General features: G+C 37.4%; 1 protein-coding gene across 2 annotated transcripts in view; it reads right to left on the bottom strand.

Annotated features, from left to right (window-relative positions):
* Positions 1-18423, bottom strand: part of PCDH15 (protocadherin related 15) — a 2324555-nt gene that overhangs the window by 175779 nt on the left and 2130353 nt on the right. For both annotated transcript variants that reach the window (XM_072628920.1, XM_072628919.1), the window contains 2 exons: positions 10624-10764; positions 8267-8379 (listed from right to left, as the gene is read on the bottom strand). In XM_072628920.1, the coding sequence (XP_072485021.1) occupies positions 8267-8379; positions 10624-10764 (254 nt within the window). The remainder of the gene's footprint in view (positions 1-8266; positions 8380-10623; positions 10765-18423) is intronic.

Genomic DNA, 18423 nt, shown 5'->3' with positions numbered 1-18423 from the left:
TCACACAACTTTAGAGTGGGGAGAAACTTCCCAGCTACACAGCCAGCATCATATGTGAAAAGAATTCCCACAATACCACATCCAAAAAGTGTTCAACCAGTATCTTCCTGAAATCCTCTCATGAAATCTGTAACACAATATCATTACACAGGGTGCTTTCTAATTTCCATTCCAGTCCAACATCTATGGTCCTATGATATCTGTTCTCCAAGATCTTGCTTTTCTGAGTATACCATTTTCTGACTTCATGTAATTGACATAGACACATAATGTCACTTCCACGACCATTATTCCATGATGATGATGGTCCTTGGATCTTTTGTACTTTGGCTTGTAGTACACTGTCATAGCTGCTGTAGCTAATGATAGACTGAGGATGGCTGTATGCCACCTTAATCTGGGTATCAGTCTTCTTTTTTCTTTGTTTGCTTTACATTCTGCTGGGTAGCTGGGCTTTCAGCACAAGATGAAAAGCTTTGGATCATTCTAGCACCAGATAATTGACAAGTCTTTGTTCTCAGAGTTAGCACACTAATGAATAGATCTACATTTGTATAACCAAATATGTAATTGATGCCTCTAAATGGGGAAGGTGAAAAGTGGCTATTATGTATTCAAAACCATTTTTTTTAAAAAGGGACATTAAGCAACAATACTTCAAATGCAAAAGAAAAAAATAATATCCACGGTGGGACAGTAAGTTCATAGCCAATAGTTTGCTAATATTTGTTAAGCACCTACTGTCGTCTAATCACTGTGTTGAAGACTGATGAAACAAGGAAAGGAACAAGGGAGTTCCTGCCCCCAAGGAGCTCAATTCCTAAACAGAGCAACTACATATAAAAAAGAAGGTGTGAAAAGGGGGACATCACAGAAGTAAATTAGCAAATCTGCACTATGAAGATTTTGTTCGAAGATGTGTTTGCCGATCTAATTGACCTATGATCACAGTAGACTGGGGAGGCATTGCAGTGTACTAGATAGCATTCTGGGTTTGGAGAAAGGATTGCGGTGATTATCCTAGTGTTTGTATCAGGTGTGTAGCATTGCTTTGGCAAGTCACTTAACCTCGGTGGGCATCAGCCCCCTCTTCATGAATTTTATATTAAACTACAGATAAAGTGTGCTCAGTATTTTAAGAAGGATTTACCACTCCAATGAAATTATCAGTAAATCATCAATTTCAGTCAAACTTTGTAGTATTTCTAGCATTCTTTCTTAGGCTTTCTTTCTTTTTCCTTATATCACACCTGAACCAAAGTCCAACTTCTTCATCTGTCCTTCATCTGCAAAGTAACAATACTGACCCATTATTAAAGGCCCACAGGCCTTAAGTTATTTGGTTAATAAACCAACTGAGTGAAATGATTACCTAGTCTATGATATGCAATTAGACAATCTAGTGAGTTCATTCATTTGAGTCTATATCTCTTGGGCAGACATTCCAAATGGACAGTGACTTGGCCCCAGAATTGAACAGGATGAAGGACAGACTGAACCATCTTTGGGAAATTTCAGAGTTATTTAATAACCCTAAACTTCTGCCTGAAAAGATTAACTACCTTTTGAATGCTAATATTCTACATGAGTTGTGTGTCTGTTGAGTCCAACAAATTGAAGAGGAACATCACCTCAAAGGCAATATATATAGAGATGTATATGTGAGATGTGATAAGACTGAAACCCATTAAAAATAAAGGTCAGGTTAGTGTTTGATGAAGGAGTATTATAATAAAGGATATCATATAACAATGTATGGGCAGAGAAGAAGACAAACTGATCATCTGGAGAAGAGGCAGAAGCGAGTGGTGGCCCATGTGCTTCCCTGCTATCTCTCCTAAGTAATGAGAACATAACATAATCAATAGATTCCCTTGTAGCAAACTCACAGGAGAGCTCGGATAGGACCCACACAAACTGGACAGGTTTGATTGGGACATGAATTGCATCATTGGAGGGAACTTCTGAATAACAATCTCACATATCCATTTGAGTATTAGAAAGATAGCCTCCTGAAGGTCCATTCATATTATCTCATATCTGTCCTCTTAATGATAGCAACAGTAATAACTCGCATTTCTAAAAAGTTTTAAGCTTTACAAATCACTTTTATCACAACAGTTTTGGGAAACAGATGGCCCAAGTGTGAGTATACCCATTTTACAAAAGGAATTAAGTCTCAGAGAAATCATTTGGTACTCAGACACGAGGTATAGACCAAGATTTCAAGATGACAAAGTCAGAACTATTTTTATTAAAATTCACTAGAAAATGGCCTGCATTCATTTTAGGGCTAGTCTTAGAAGTAAATCAGGAAGAATACATTTGTTAATCACTTATTATGGTCCAAGTGGAAGGCTAAGACCTGTTAAATGAGATTGTGCAAGGAAAATACAGAAAGAGAAGGCTGAAATACTAGATGAGACCTAGATCTTCAGTTCTGCTTTGACAAGGCTTAAGTGGTCATGCCTTCGACCCAGTTAGGGCATACTCCTTAAGTTTCATGGCTCACCTAGAGTTCTCTTTTAACCTTTTTGATTTATTTCCCTACCCAGTTACACTGAATGGCCACAGTCAAGTTTTATAATGTCTCCCAGACCCATATGGGATAGGGCCAAGCGAGTCTTAGGAGCATAGTTCTCCCCTCAGCCCTTGCAGTGCCCACTGGAAGACTCAACATATGATAAAATTTATGCCTCCCCTTGGTTTTTTACTGGAGATAGGAATTTTCCCAATTCTCTCATTGGCTACACCAATTTCATTAATGAGCAGCATGTATATTCAAGAAGACTTACTCATGAAGTAAATAATCAGTGCAATAACCATGCCCTTTTGGGAAAACCAGGTACAACTAAAAGAGACTCTTAGAGCTTCATCACCCACTGAAAAGCTGCCATCACACATACTGGGAAACCCTCCTGGTCAACTCCTTGTAAATTGTCCTCGATCAATTACGCTGACCAAAATGAGCAAAATATAATTTCACATATTAAGATCTGCTAAGGCAGATATTCTTTGAACAGTATGAGCTCAACTTCATTTGACAAATACTTCTTTAGATCCTAGTGGGATCGAGGCACTGTTAGTAATTTGTTCAAATAAACAAGTAAGCAAACAACAAGCAACAAATGTTTTTAAATCATCCACTGGTTACCTGGTAGTATGCCTGCCTTGGGAACACAAAGAGTTAATTAAATCATTGTCTGCACTCAAGGAGCTTACCTTGTATGGGAGAAACAATGTGGGCAAAATGGCAAAAATGTATATTACATTAATTGGAGTCATTTCTGCAAATCACAAAATCAGCTGCGAAGTTTTATCATTATCTCTGCATCTTCAGTGTTCTTAAAACTCAAATATATCTTTGTTTATATACACATTTACATATATGGATACCAATATAACACCACATGTATATCTATCTACATCTATCTATCTATCCATTAATAAATGTCAATTGATTCACTGATTACAAGTGATTAACTGATAATAAGTGATTAATAAACATATTCTATCTGATTTACTTCTAAGACCACGCCCAAAAGGGATGCAGGCCATTTTCTAGTCTCAAGAAGATCTAGTTTCAAATCCAACCTCTCTCATTTACCAGTAATAATAATGAGCTTTCATGTTTTCCTTTTAAGGTTTGCAAAGTTCTCTACATAAGTTATCTCAAGATAAATCATTTAATCCCTATAATCTCCAGATAGTTTCCTAGGTGATGTGACTGAATCCTAAATGGATATAGGGTGTAGGGAGTTTTGGTGTAGTTTGGGTATAGGGAGTTTCCAAAGGAAGAGTTTCTCCTCTTTAGGAAGCTCATGCACATTAAGCAAGAGACTCTCAATTTGCCTCTAAACATATTCTGAGCTCTGCCCCCTCCCTACCTTTGCTGACTATACTTCATTCAAAGAGGACTATTCTAAGTCTACCACTTCAAGTCCACTAGACACCCAGCATTCTCCAAATCTTGTGCCTCTGTTAGTGCTGTCTCCTATACTTTGATTGTGCCTGATCTCTTCTCGCTGAAAGGTTTCTAGACTACATAATCCCACTCAAATACCAGTCCTTTTCCTTATACTCACCTGTTCCCTCAAGTCAGTAATGGCCTCCCCTCCTTCCCCCATTCAGTACTTATAGAGCACTTTTATTTAAACATCGCCATGCAGTTATCGGATAGCCTTGTATATTAGAGTTATCTGTGTCTTCTATCTCCCAGTAGACCAAAATCTCCACCAGAAAAGAGACCACATCTTGTCAAAATACAACACATTATACCTTCTTAGTTCCTAGGAAAGTATTCCAAAGAGTTGATACTCAATAAATGTTTGTTGGAGAGTGAATGACCATTTCATCAATCAACAGACATGTTAAATATCTAATCCATGGCAGGTACCAAAGACAGCTAAGAAAACAGTTCCTGTCCTGAACGACTTTATATTCTTTCAGGGTAGACAACTTGTACAAACCCACCTATACACATATACACATACACACATGTGTGTATGTATATGCATGTAAATATATGTGTGTGCATGGATATTTGTGTGTTTGTATGCATACACACAAAATCAATACAAAACTTTCTGGGATGGAAGGAGTCAACTTGTAGTAGGTTGGGGAGGGGATGAAAACCTCAGACAAAGAAGGAATAGTAATATGCTGACAAAGTATCAAATTTCAACTATTACAAGCTCATCTTAGCCTCTTACAAGTACTAACACATTCCAGTCTCAACCCTTATTTGTCCACAAGTGTGCCACACTTGTATGGTAGAGAATACAAGGTTTCAGACTTGTTTTTGGTTTTTGTTTGTTACTTATTTTTTCAACAAGAGTTGTTCTAGAGATGGTCTAGAAGGTCAGAGAGATCTACTTGAGGTGGGGCTCTGGGACTTTCTTTTCTTTTACCTTCTACACTAATGGGGCAGAAGATGATTGAATGACAGAACTTTCTCAATCTATAAAAAGAGGGGGCTGGACTCCTTGGCTTCTTTGGAACTGTCTGGACCAGAATCTATGCTCCTATGATCTTAAACCATGGCTCCTCTCCATTGGTTCAACTTAGAGAGATTTGACCAAGCCTTGTTGGAATTAAACTTTTTAATATTCAAATATTTCCTTATTAGATAAATAATATAATAGGGAAAAGGTTAAAGAAAAATAAAATCAAAGAAAAAATACCTCTCATCTTCAGTGAGCGTGAAGCATGTGTAGGGGTCATTATTAGGGATGTCAGCACTAAAGAATTTCTTTATTGTTTCTATCACATTGAATGAGGTCTCTTGGCTTTAATATGTTCATATATATCATGTCATACATAAGTGCCAACAGCATCTTAACTGGATGAATTGCCAATTTAACTGCATGTTATCAATCAATCCACAAGTATTTATTAAGCACTTACTACGTGACTATCATAGAGCCAAGAACTGAGGAAACAAATGCAAATGTGAAACAATACTTGCCCTAGAGGAACTTATATTCTAATGGAGGAGAACCTCAGCATAGGACTCATGACATTGCCAATGTATGTTCTGTGTCACCTCTGCTTTTCCTCTTTGGAGGGCAAGACCAATCTCATTTGAATGACCTTGGAATTAATAAAAAATGCTCTGCAGAATCCAATGGCTTGATGTAGCCATTCTAGTGTCACCTGCAAACAGAGATAACTGAGGAATCTTCTCCTTAAAAGAGTGAATCCCTTGGACTTTTAAATTTGTGCCAGAAATAATTCATAACATTGGCAAAAAGCTTTGGGGAACTTCTGCTTGCCTATCTTATACCTCACTTAAAATTGATCCTAAATGGATAATCTGTTAATTGAATCAAATTATGAACATGTTCTCATGTATCATGGAATATTATATGATATTAACCTTGAAATAAAGGCTTGTTAGATAGAGCAGAGTATTTAAGGCTGCAGTTTGCTCTACTGAATCAAATGTGGTTTTTTTGTCATCATCATATGATTGCTACAGTGGGATAAGCTACTGTTAGTTAAAGACAGCTGGAGAAAACACCCTTCCATTTCCTTTCCAAGTTTTCCTCAAGGACTCACTGGATGGCTGTTCTCATAATGATTGGCTAGGCATGAGAAAGCAGGATTAGTAGGAGCCCCTGATTTCTCGGCCACCTTTTCTGAGGTAGTAATTCTGTCTGGAATACTTTGCACTCTTTGGCAATCTCTCCCACTTTGGAATATCTTTTAAAAATGATTGCAAAGTGCTTTTTAATGTTCTATCTTCTCTAAAGAACGTTTACTCTGAGATTATTATTTTATGTATAATTTACAATAATTGATTGCATTTGGAAATGACGAAAAGCTTCTGTAGGTACAGCTTTTACTCCTAGATAGCTTTGCGTCACTTCGTGTATAACAACAGCTAGTATTTGGAGAATGTTTTAAGGTTTGCAAAGAACTTTGTATATGTTATGTCATTGTTCCCCCCCTCACAGAAACTCTGGGATGTTAGTGCCATTATTATCCTAACTTAATACGTCAAGAAATTGAGGCAGAGAGAGGTTAAGTGAATTCCCTAGGGCCACATACCTAGTAAATATCTGGGTAGGAGTCACAACCAGATCTTCCTTACTAGAATTCTAACACTACATACAATGATACCTAGTTATCCCTATTTTGCTTTGAAATGAAGCATATTAATAAAATACTTTCATAATTTTATCATATATATATATGTGCACACAAATAAATAATGTGTATACATGTGTATATCTATCTACCAACACATCTATCTATATATCATCCATCCATCCATCCATCCATCTCTGTATCTATCTATCTATCTATCTATCTATCTATCTATCTATCTATCTATCTATCTATCTATCATCTACCTACACATTCATATATTGCAATACCTTGTTCATTCAAGTTTCATCAAATGAGGTGTTTCAGAGGGAGAAAATGTATTCAAGTTGTCAATTTGGTACAATATTCTTCTGTAGTTTAGGGAATCAGAGCCCCCTCCTGCCCCTTTCCTCCTGTGTGATTCTGGTCCATGTATTATTCTAAATTTGACACAGGAGGTTCACCCAATAGTTGGGTGCTTCCTCACTCACAACATCACAAGAATATTAGTAGAGTTTCTGGCTCGCCTCCTTCTTGCCATAGCACCCTATCTTGGCTAGAATGCTGGACAATGAGTTAGGAAGACCTGAGTCCTGCTTCAGATATTTATTAGTTTTTTAAATACTATATTTAATAGATTAAGGCACTTAATTTATCACCTCAGTTTCCTCATCTGAAAAATGAGGATGTTATTAGGTCTTATTTTATAGTGCTGCTGTTAGAATCAACTTAGCTATTATGTGTAAAATGTGCTGCAAACCTAAAAGCACTATAGAAATGCTAACTATTGTTATTATTTTATTATTTTTGTAAATATATTTCTTGATGGAATATTACATTCTGGTTCTTTGAAATTAAGCTATTAAAGCTTAAAATTGCACCGAGATTTTTGGGACGCCTGCTATTTGAGTCTTTTCCTACCATCTAGTCTGCTTTCCATTATTCTTTGTGTGATTTTTTTTTAACTTTTTGGAGAATGTAGTTTTTTGTGACTCATCACTATAGGATTACATAAGCATGGGTGACTGTATTTGGGAGACATTAAAGGAGGCTCATATTTTCCAAGCTCAAATCATCCTGTGTTTCGCTAGTTTAAATTTTGAACCCAACTTAACAATTTGTTGTATGACCTGGCTACGTACACACACACACACACACACACACACACACACACACACACAGATGTCTGTTTGTTGCTACATCTCTACAAACCAGTGACACTGGTCTTCTGCTCTTTCTGGATCGTAAGACTTTGTTTCCTAACTTTGGGCATTTTTCCTGATATCCCCCATGCCTAAAAGTCTTCCCCTTCTCATCTCTGCTTCTTAACTTTCCTGGCTTTATGAAAGGTTCAGGAAATGTCCCACCTACTTCAAAAAGTCTTTTCCAGTCCTCCTTAATTTCAGTGTCTTCCCTCTGAGGCCATTCCCAATTTATCCTGTATGTACCTCCTTTGAACACAGCTGCTTGTTTGTATATGTTACCCCACTAGACTGAGAGCTCCTTGAAAGCAGGAATTGGCTTTTCTCCCCTTTCTTTATATCCTCAGAGCTCAGGACAGTGCCTGGTATATAGTAGGCACTTAATGAATGTTTGTTGACTAACTCCCAAATGGCAGTCAGCAAATAGTATTTTCAGTTCCCACCCTGCCCCTGTATGATGATTAAGCCAATACCTATATTCCTCTTGTGTGAAGCGTGGGATTTCTCCAGGATGCAAGACAAGGATTTTCACTGTGGCACTTCCAGACATCACAGGTTCTCCATCATCAAAAGCAACAACCTCCAGCTAGGGGGAAAAATGATGTTAAATAAATAGAATCAAAGTAAAAGAGCTTTGGTATCATGAATATGAGTCCTATATTTGGTTTGGAACAGAAGATGCTTTTTCATTATGGCTATATAATGAATTAAAATTTTTTTAAAAATCAACTTCTATTTTAACTGAATTCTTTTACATTAAATAATCTCCTCCCCCTCACCCCTATACCAGAATTGAGTGGTTGCTTTAGACTAATGAACATATCACCTCACTCTAGAGGATAATGTTAGGAAACGTTTACAGATTCAATGCAGATTCTGCCATTGTAAACAAACGGATAAATGAACAGTAAGTAAAATGTACAGAGAACTATTGAAATAGTGAACGTGATGAAAACAAAAGGAAACCCTCGAACTTCTGTCACTTAGGTGATATTGAGATACTATTAAATATTGTTGGTAGGATTCTCTCCTTGATGGGCCTTTCTCATTTTTGATAAGAAGAAAAAAATAATCCAAAAAATATTTAAATAAAACTTATCTCACATCCAAAATGAGTCTAATACTCCAAAGGATTTGTGATGTTATCAATGGGAATATTCTCTTTAATGACGCTGATCCTAACCCCTCCATGCCTACAAATGCTGTTCAGCTCTTGACTAGGTTCTTTCCTGCTTTCCCATGGGGGATCCACCTACAGGGCCTGAAGTGGGGGAGAGTGATCTCATTCAAACTCTTCTGATATCATGGGCATGATGATGGAACATGTAGTTGGTCAACTGCTTATTCCTCATGCTCACATCATTATCAAACCATGTCATCTTAGAGACATCAATTTATTTTAAAAAATAGCATTTTGTTTCTAGAATAGACAGAACTATAATGAGCAATTTTGGTGTGTAAGATAAAAAGTACAAAATGTATCCTTAAATCTACTTTTTAATTCATAATGTGATTATGGTTATATATATGTATGTATATATATGTATACATACATATATATACATACATATATATAAACTGCATGTATATATGTACATAAGTATGCATGCATATATGTGTGTGTGTGTGTCTGTGCGTATGTGTGTGTATGTGTATATTCTAATCTGGTGTTTTCATCAATGTTATATACTTGCATGGTCCCTAATACATATCAGATGGCCAAATCACCAAAAATGTATTCTTAGAGAATTGCTTGGAACACTGAGCAGTGTAGACTCCTGCTGGAGGTCATATAACTTTGCTAGTATGAATTAGAGATATAGTGGAACTCAGTTATTCCTGACTCCAAGGTTACTCCATTTCATTAGACCATGAAGCTTCTTGTGGGAATTGAGACAATTTGCTTTGGTAGGAGGAATAAAGTTATGATAAATGCTTACATTTTGGTGTTATTAATAGTGCCTTCAATTCAGTAGCTTGCTATTTTGATTAATTATACTTTCTAATTATCTGCTAAGCTCCTAGGTAGTAACCAGGACTGCTGAAGAATACATGTGTCCAGTTTTTTCCACCTCTTCAAGGTCAATATCATGAGGTAAATCCCTTGATACTCTTCTCTATTCATGACTCTCAGAATAGATATAGCTTGGGGGAAACACCATGTGACAAATGAAAGAACTCTGCCTTTATCTAGAAGGTCACTCTAGAGTCTCAACCTCTGACTTAGTAAAAGAAATACTTAAAAACATCCCAAACTTCACCTAAAGCCATGATATATTTGGGGATATCTACATATTTTAAGCAGACAAATAACTACTGATGCATACATATGAAAATATGGATAAGAAAATGTGAAATTAGATAGAGACTAACTAAAAATAGCTCCAAATTATAAAGCCACAGCACTTACTGAGCTTACTTGGGGGAAAATATTACTTTAAACATTTAAAATGAATTGGTTTAATTATGGTTGAAGAATCATTACTATATTTACAATATACTATCTTGCTAGACAGGTACAAATCAGGTATATGTTGTGTACCATATTCTAAAATGTCTTAGAAGAAAACCAGGTCAAATAGGTTGTAAGGAAGGAAGGCAAAGACTTTTTTTGCCTCCTTTTGTATCCCTAGCACTTGTCACAGTGCCCAGTATAAAGTAAGTGCTTAATAATTTTTTATTGATTAATAATCAAGTATTCAAAATATCTTCAACAGAATTTAAAAAAAATCCTGATATCATTTACAAAATCTTAAAAAAAGAACTTGACATGCAAGAAGAAAAACAAATCCAAGAACACTGACAAATCCACAAGTAGATTTGAATCTACCTTAAATATTGTGCTGGGTTCTTCATTAAGATTTACTCGAGTGATAACACGTCCTGAATATTCTTCTATGTCAAATATGCTTGCTGGGTAAGGATATTGTTTGTCCTCCACTCGATACCGCACATGACTTGCTGGCAACCCCTGAAATAGAATTACATGCAATTAAATTACCATTTACAATATGAAAACAGAAAATATTGAAAATCTCACACATTTACAAAGTTTGTGTTCCTTTAAATGTGAACAAGATGCTTCTTTGATGTACTTTGCCCCTGTTTAAAATGTAATAAAACCTAAGTCAAAATAAACTGGGCAGAAGGCCAGTCTAAATTGGAATCTAAATGCTGAAGAAAATAAGACCTTTAAAAATAGGCTAACTCAATTGGCAAAAGAGGTTCAAAAAGCCAATGAGGAGAAGAATGCTTGAAAAAGCAGAATTAGCCAAATGGAAAAGGAGGTTCAAAAGCTCACTGAAGAAAATAGTTCTTTCAAAATTAGAATGGAACAGATGGAGGCTAATGACTTTATGAGAAACCAAGAAATCACAAAACAAAACCAAAAGAATGAAAAAATGGAAGATAATGTGAAATCTCTCATTGGAAAAACAACTGACCTGGAACATAGATCCAGGAGAGACAATTTAAAAATTATGGGAATGCCTGAAAGCCATGATCAAAAAAAGAGCCTAGATATCATCTTTCATGAAATTATCAAGGAAAACTGCCCTGAGATTCCAGAACCAGAGGGCAAAATAAATATTCAAGGAACCCACCAATCACCGCATGAAAGAGATCCAAAAAGAGAAACTCCTGGGAACATTGTGGCCAAATTCCAGAATTCCCAGGTGAAAGAGAAAATATTGCAAGCAGCTAGAAAGAAACAATTCAAGTATTGTGGAAATACAATCAGGATAATACAAGATCTAGCAGCCTCTACATTAAGGGATTGAAGGGCATGGAATAGGATATTCCAGAAGTCAAAGGAACTAGGACTAAAACCAAGAATCACCTACCCAGCAAAACTGAGTATAATACTTCAGGAGAAAAAATGGTCTTTCAATGAAATAGAGGATTTTCAAATTTTCTTGATGAAAAGACCAGAGCTGAAAAGAAAATTTGACTTTCTAACACAAGAATGAAGAGAACCATGAAAAGGTGAACAGCAAAGAGAAGTCATAAGGGACTTACTAAAGTTGAACTGTTTACATTCCTACATGGAAAGACAATATTTGTAACTCTTGAAACTTTTCAGTGTCTGGGTAGTTGGTGAGATTACGCACACACACACTCACACACACACACACACACACACAGCACAGAGTGAATTGAATAGGATGGGATCATATCTTAAAAAAATGAAATTAAGTGGTGAGAAATATATTGGGAGGAGAAAGGGAGAAATGGAATGGGGCAAATTATCTCTCATAAAAGAGGTAAGCAAAAGACTTTTTAGTGGAGGGAAAAAGAGGGAAGGTGAGAGAAAAACATGAAGTTTACTCTCATCACATTCCACTAAAGGAAGGAATAAAATGCACACTCATTTTGGTATGAAAACCTATCTTACAATACAGGAAAGTGGGGGATAAGGGGATAAGCAGGGTGGGGGGGATGATGGAAGGGAGGGCATGGGGAGGAGGGAGCAATGTGAGGTCGACACTCATGGGGAGGGACAGGATCAAAAGAAAGAATAGAAGCAATGGGGGGCAGGATAGGATGGAGGGAGATATAGTTAGTCTTACACAATACGACTATTATGGAAGTCATTTGCAAAACTACACAGATATGGCCTATATTGAATTGCTTGCCTTTCAAAGGGAATGGGTGGGGAGGGAGGGATGAAGAGAAGTTGGAACTCAAAGTTTTAGGAACAACTGTCAAGTTCTGTTCTTGCTACTATGAAATAAAAAATACAGCTAATGGGGTATAGAAAGTTATCTGGCCCTATAGGACAAAAGAGAAGATGGGGAGAAGGAAAGAGAGGAATGATAGAAGAGAGCGCAGATTGGTGATAGAGGCAATTAGAATGCTCGGTGTTTTGGGGTGGGGGGAGGGGACAAATGGGGAGAAATTTGGAACCCAAAATTTTGTGAAAATGAATGTTAAAAGTTAAATAAATAAATTTTAAAAAAAAAGAAAAAAAAAGAAAAAATTTGTATATCCCATTTTAAAAGGTGTGATGGTGCTTTGAGTGTATTGTTGCCCAGTCATTTCAGTCACATCTGAGTGTTCATGACTTTATTTGGTATTTTCTTGGAAAAGATATGGGAATAGTTTGTCTTTTCCTTCTCCAAATGATTTTATCGATGAGCGAACTGAGGCAAATAGGGAAAAAATGACTTGCTCAGGGTCACGCAGCTATTAAGTGTTTGAGGCTGGATTTGAATTCAGGAAGATATTTACCTGATTTCAGGCCAGACACTATATCCACTAGGCCATCAAGCTACTCAACAAAAATTTATTAAGCAGGAAATTGTGCTAGGGAAACAAAATGAAATAATATCAGCCTTCAAGGAGCTCACATTCTCCATCCATTTTCTTGATTTGACAGTAAACCCAATCAAGGAAAGAATACAAGGGAGGAAAACAGAACTAATTTCTTTTTCCTTTACTCAAAGAGCAAACATTCTTCCAGCATAGAGGAGAGCACCAAAATGCCCAAGGTTTTCCCTTTTTCTATTTGGAAAATAATTGCCTTTTTCAGATACTGCTTCCAGTGTACTCTGCTTAGGAAAGCAAGTGTGTGTGTGTGTGTGTGTGTGTGTGTGTGTGTGTGTGTGTGTGTGTGTGTGTGTGTGTGTGTGAACAAACACTCTTACTGCTCCTTAACTTACTTTCAGGGTGTCAGAAATGACTCCAAACACCCCAAATCAATTTTGACTATAAAATAAGAAGCAATGAATGACAGACCCTCCTGACCCAACATTCATTGTGCTGCTCCCACCCTATTTAGAATGTTGTGTTCACTAATGGCCATGATATTGTATAAAGGGAGATGCTAAATTTGGCTTAGGTGGAGGGGGTCCACCAGGGTGGTGGGAGGGAGATCAGAGCCTATTGGCAGGAATCTGAAAGAATTAATGAGGGTTGGCCATGAGAAGATTTAGAGGAGACAACATGGAAGAATTTTATGACTATAATGGGGAAGTAGCAGGATGTAGAGAATCAGCCGCAGAGTAAGAAAGATGCCTGGTTTCAAGTCCAGGTTTGGATATGTCCTGGCTATGCTACCCTGGGTAAGACAATGAACTTTTCTATCCTTTACACAACTCTATAATATAATTTAAGTTGTAGAGGAGGTACCATTTTGCATTGTGAGAGCAAGTTCTACATGAATGAAATCACAAATCTAGTTTAAAATGGGAATGAGAGTTTTGATGTGACAGACTTGGATTTGAGGATAGAACTTGTACAATGTGTAAAAAAAATTGAAAAAGAAGATTTGGACCAATGGAAAACCTTCCTGACAATTAGGAGCACCCATGGGGCTCCTTACAGAAGGAATTCACTTCAATTCTTCCATTTTATAGAAGAGGAAACTGAGACTTGTTTCTGTGTGGATCCATGGACTAAAAAACACCACCACTACCAACACTTGTACACTATGAGAGTTCTTTGTCTGGACACACCCTTCCACTGGATTCTATCGCTCTCCCTCCTCATCTCTGCTTTCTGGTTTCCTTTAAGTATCAGTTAAAACCATACCTTTGAGAGGAAACTTTTCCAATCTCTCTTAATTCTAACACTTTCTCTCTGTTATTATTTCTTATTTATCTTGCATAAAATTTGTTTGTACATAATTGTTTGTTTTATCTCCTATGAGATTGTAAGGTCTTTGAGATCAGGGACTCTTTTGCTTTTCTTTGTATTCTCAGCACTTACTACTTAGTAAGTGCTTAATGAATGTTTATTTACTGAATGATTTGAATCTATAACCCTTTCTACACCTCTGTGGGTACACGTGTGAACATACACGTGTTGGCTTGGCCATAGTAGGATTGAATATGTGAAGCCAGGTGGGTTAAGAAATCAAGGAATGAAGTTGATGGGTTGGTTGTCCTTTGTTTTCAAAGAGAACCAAAATGACATCACTGTTTTAGAGTCAGTTTCATCGTGCCCGACTGTGATTGATCAGACCAATAAGAACTTGGAACGCTCTACCACATGTCTGGCAGAAATAGTCTGTGTGAACGTTTGGAGTGGATACTTTAAATTTGTGCATCCTGTGTTTCCTTTGATCTGTTTCAATCCTGTTATGTTCATAGAGCATAGCACCTTCTCTGATGTGGGCACACCATGCTGAATGGTCCTGTGCCAGTGTCTTCCATATCACACACAATCAATTCCAGAGTTCTTAAGTAAGACCTTGAGAGTGTCCTTGTATCATTTCTGCTGACCACCATATGAATGCTTGTCCCGTGTAAGTTTTCCATAAAACAGTCCTTTTGGCAAGCACACATTTTGCATTCAAACAACATGGCCAGTCAATCAGAGTTGTGCTCTCTGAAACAGTGTGAATGCTTGGCATTTTAGTTCACGTAAGGACCCCAGTATCTGGTACCTTATCCTGACAGATGATCTTCACAATCTTCCTGAGACAGTTAAAATGGAAGCAATTCCATTTACTGGTATGGTGCTGGTAGACTGTACAGGTTTCACAGGCACACAACAATGAGGTCAGCACAACAGCTCTGTAGACCTTCAGTTTGGTAGTCAGTTTAACAATACCTATTCTCTTTCAAAATTTCCTTCAGAGCCTCCCAAACACTGAGCTAGCTTTGGCAATGTGTGTATCAACCTCATTGTCAATGTGTACATCCCTGAAAAGTACACTATCAAGGTGAGTGAACTTATCCACAGCATTCAAAACTCCTTCATTTACTGTAACTGATAGTTACACATATGGTGTGGTGCTGGCAGATAGAGCACCTGTGTTTTCTTGGTGTTATCTGTTAGGTCAAAATTAGCACAAGCAGCAGATAATTGATCCATATTATGTTGCACCTCAACTTCAGATTAGTTTTGATTGTGAAACCTACACCAGATTCACAACACTCCTTTTCACTGTGGCCACTCCAGAAAAAACTATACACACAACTCCAGCTTCAGTAAGCTGGCCTTCATTTACTAGCCTTGTTTCACTCAGGGTTGCTATTTGGATGTGATATATGCTGAGTTCTCTTGCAACAAGAGCTGTTCATCTTTCAGGTCTACTGGACTTTGTGTTGTCTCTAATTGTGTATTCATTCTATGAGTCAATTGTGAATGGAATAATCTTTGTTGAATTTTTGACTACAGAGTGGGATTCCCCACCTGCCATGGTAATCAGGACAGGGTTGGGTAAGCAAACAACTTTTAGGGCACTTTTGCTGGCCCCTTCCTCACACTAGGAGGTGAGCAGTGCTATCCTTAAAAGACTGCTTAGATACCCAGGGGCTTCTGAATCTCATTGCTGCTTCCAGTGAAAAACAACTCCATGGCCTGGGTTGCCTATGTGCAGAATTGTGACTACAGCTCCCAGTGTTTCTGCATCTGCTGCTTCATCACTTGCCTGTCGCCACAGGACTTGGAGATAGGTATAATGGTAAAATGGTATGGATGATGTCTTTTTATTTGTGCATAGATTGGATTTAAGTGAGGCAGAGTTGCATGAAGTTGTTGGCCTCACTCACTTCTCCAGAGTCATCATAGTCCAGTGGCAGTACAGAATCAAGATAACTGATCATAATTCAAGACACAGTGGATAACCTTGACGTCATCAGTGCCTAACCAAGCTCTAAGTGCTCCACAGCACCTACTTCTGCTGCCTTCATGACCATAGAAGCAAATGGTTTTCATCTGACCATTCTACCAGGGGAAGTCTTCATATACTTGGGGTAGATACCCCTCTAACTGAACAGTGGTTTTGAGACTCCTTGGCTACCTTCAACCTGGTTAAACCCATCTGTCAAAACAGTTTACCAGGGTGTGGCCGCTGTGCATGTCGCAGCTTCTTGAAGCCACAGACAAGAGTTGGGTGGAACAGGTGGACACTGAAGGTGAAAAGCATCCCTGAAAAAGGTTTGGCAGCCATCACACCAGAGGTACTGGTCCTCCCTGAACATACCTTATATCCCCAGGGAATGAAGTATAGGACATTTAAGGTTTGAAATTGCACTATAGAATGCACTCTAAATTCTGCCATGATTCTGAGTGTAGCATTATATCTTAGAATTTCTCCAATGTGTGTTATTTCATTTGTCAATGTTTTTGTAATTTCAGGGGGCCCCAGTCATGCTTTAATTAAAGGTCACATATTACTTATCTCCCCACAGCCAGCCACCTCCTGGACAGCCTAGAAAGCAGCATTGCTAGTGCAACTCATATGCTTCTCCATTTCCCACTCTGGAAAATGATCTATGAACTCTTCCATTGTTCATGGAAAGTTTTTATCAACCTTTGTCAACTGTACGGCCCCTTTACCTCCTCTGAAACTTTTAATAATCATAATGATGATGATGAAGATGAAGATGAAGATGAAGATGATGATGATGATGATGATGATAGTGATAGTGATGATAGCTGGTGTTTCTATAATATTTTAAGATTTGCAAAATATTTTGCAAACATTTATTTCAAGTAATTCTCACACTTACCTTAGGAGGTAGGTGCCAGTATTATCCCCCCTTTATGGCTGAGGAAAGTGAGGCAGATAGAAATTAAGTGATTTGCCCAGCATCATACATGTAGTAAGTGTATGAGGCAGGATTTGAATTCTGATCTTTCTTGACTTCAGGCTCAGGGCTCTATTCATTGTGCTTTCCATAGACAATACTAATACATATGTGTACATTCTCCTATTAGAATGTAAGTTCTTTGGGAGGAAGGCTTATGTTTCATTTAGTACTGGTACACTCAAAATGTAGCACAGTGATCAGCAGCAATAAAGACTCACTAAATATTTTCATTCATTCCAGATTTTCAGGAGTAAAGTTTTTGGGAAAAAAAGTCAGCCTTGCTTACGCACAACTGAGAAAATAGTGAGAGAGAAGGACTGTACTCCAGATGGTCATTGCTCAGAACATGTAGCTTTGAAAAAAGGGGAGGGAAGAAAGATGAAAAAAGAAAGAAACACTTTGCTTTTGCTAGAAGGTTAATATCACTGAAACATCAAGATTTTGAAAAGATGAAAAATTGAGGGCTGCCATCTAATTTGTTATTTTGAATTACTGTTAGATGACTGTTTCCTATTTCCTGGGGTTTCAGAAAGACTGGATTCAACACAAAAATATATTAAAGCACTTGGTGGAATATTTTTTTCAGAAAAATTACTTACATTTTATAGGAATTTAAGCAAATGAAAACTGGTGGCTGGCTTAAGCTAAGAAACTGTATAAAATTTGTTCAGACTTCTATTTATAAACTTGTATTTTGCTTTCTTAAACTGAACTTGAAATTTTAGTCATACAAAACAAGATGCAAAGATTTAGAACTGGAAGAGATCATTCCCTCCTAACGAATTTCTCCTAATTTGCTCTGTGATGGAGAAGATAGCAACTTTTATAAATTTATCCTTTGTGTAGCATAGTGTCCTAATTAATGCTCTCTTTTTCCTTAGAGTTTTTTGATGCCTTTTCTTTTTTACATAATCATTTCCAGATGTACCACCTGCCTCATTCTAGTGAACCTTCCACATGAGAAAGGTGGGGAGGGGAGAAAATAAGTCAAAGAAACTAACTCAGTGACCCTATGTCACAGCACTGGAAAAATATGCCACATTCCACACCCATAGTTTCCCACCTTGGGAAGAAGGAGAAGAGGGAAT

Source organism: Notamacropus eugenii, chromosome 1 (genome assembly GCF_028372415.1).
Source record: "Notamacropus eugenii isolate mMacEug1 chromosome 1, mMacEug1.pri_v2, whole genome shotgun sequence".
Taxonomy (NCBI): Eukaryota; Metazoa; Chordata; class Mammalia; order Diprotodontia; family Macropodidae; genus Notamacropus; species Notamacropus eugenii.
This window is presented reverse-complemented; position numbering and strand designations above follow the sequence as displayed.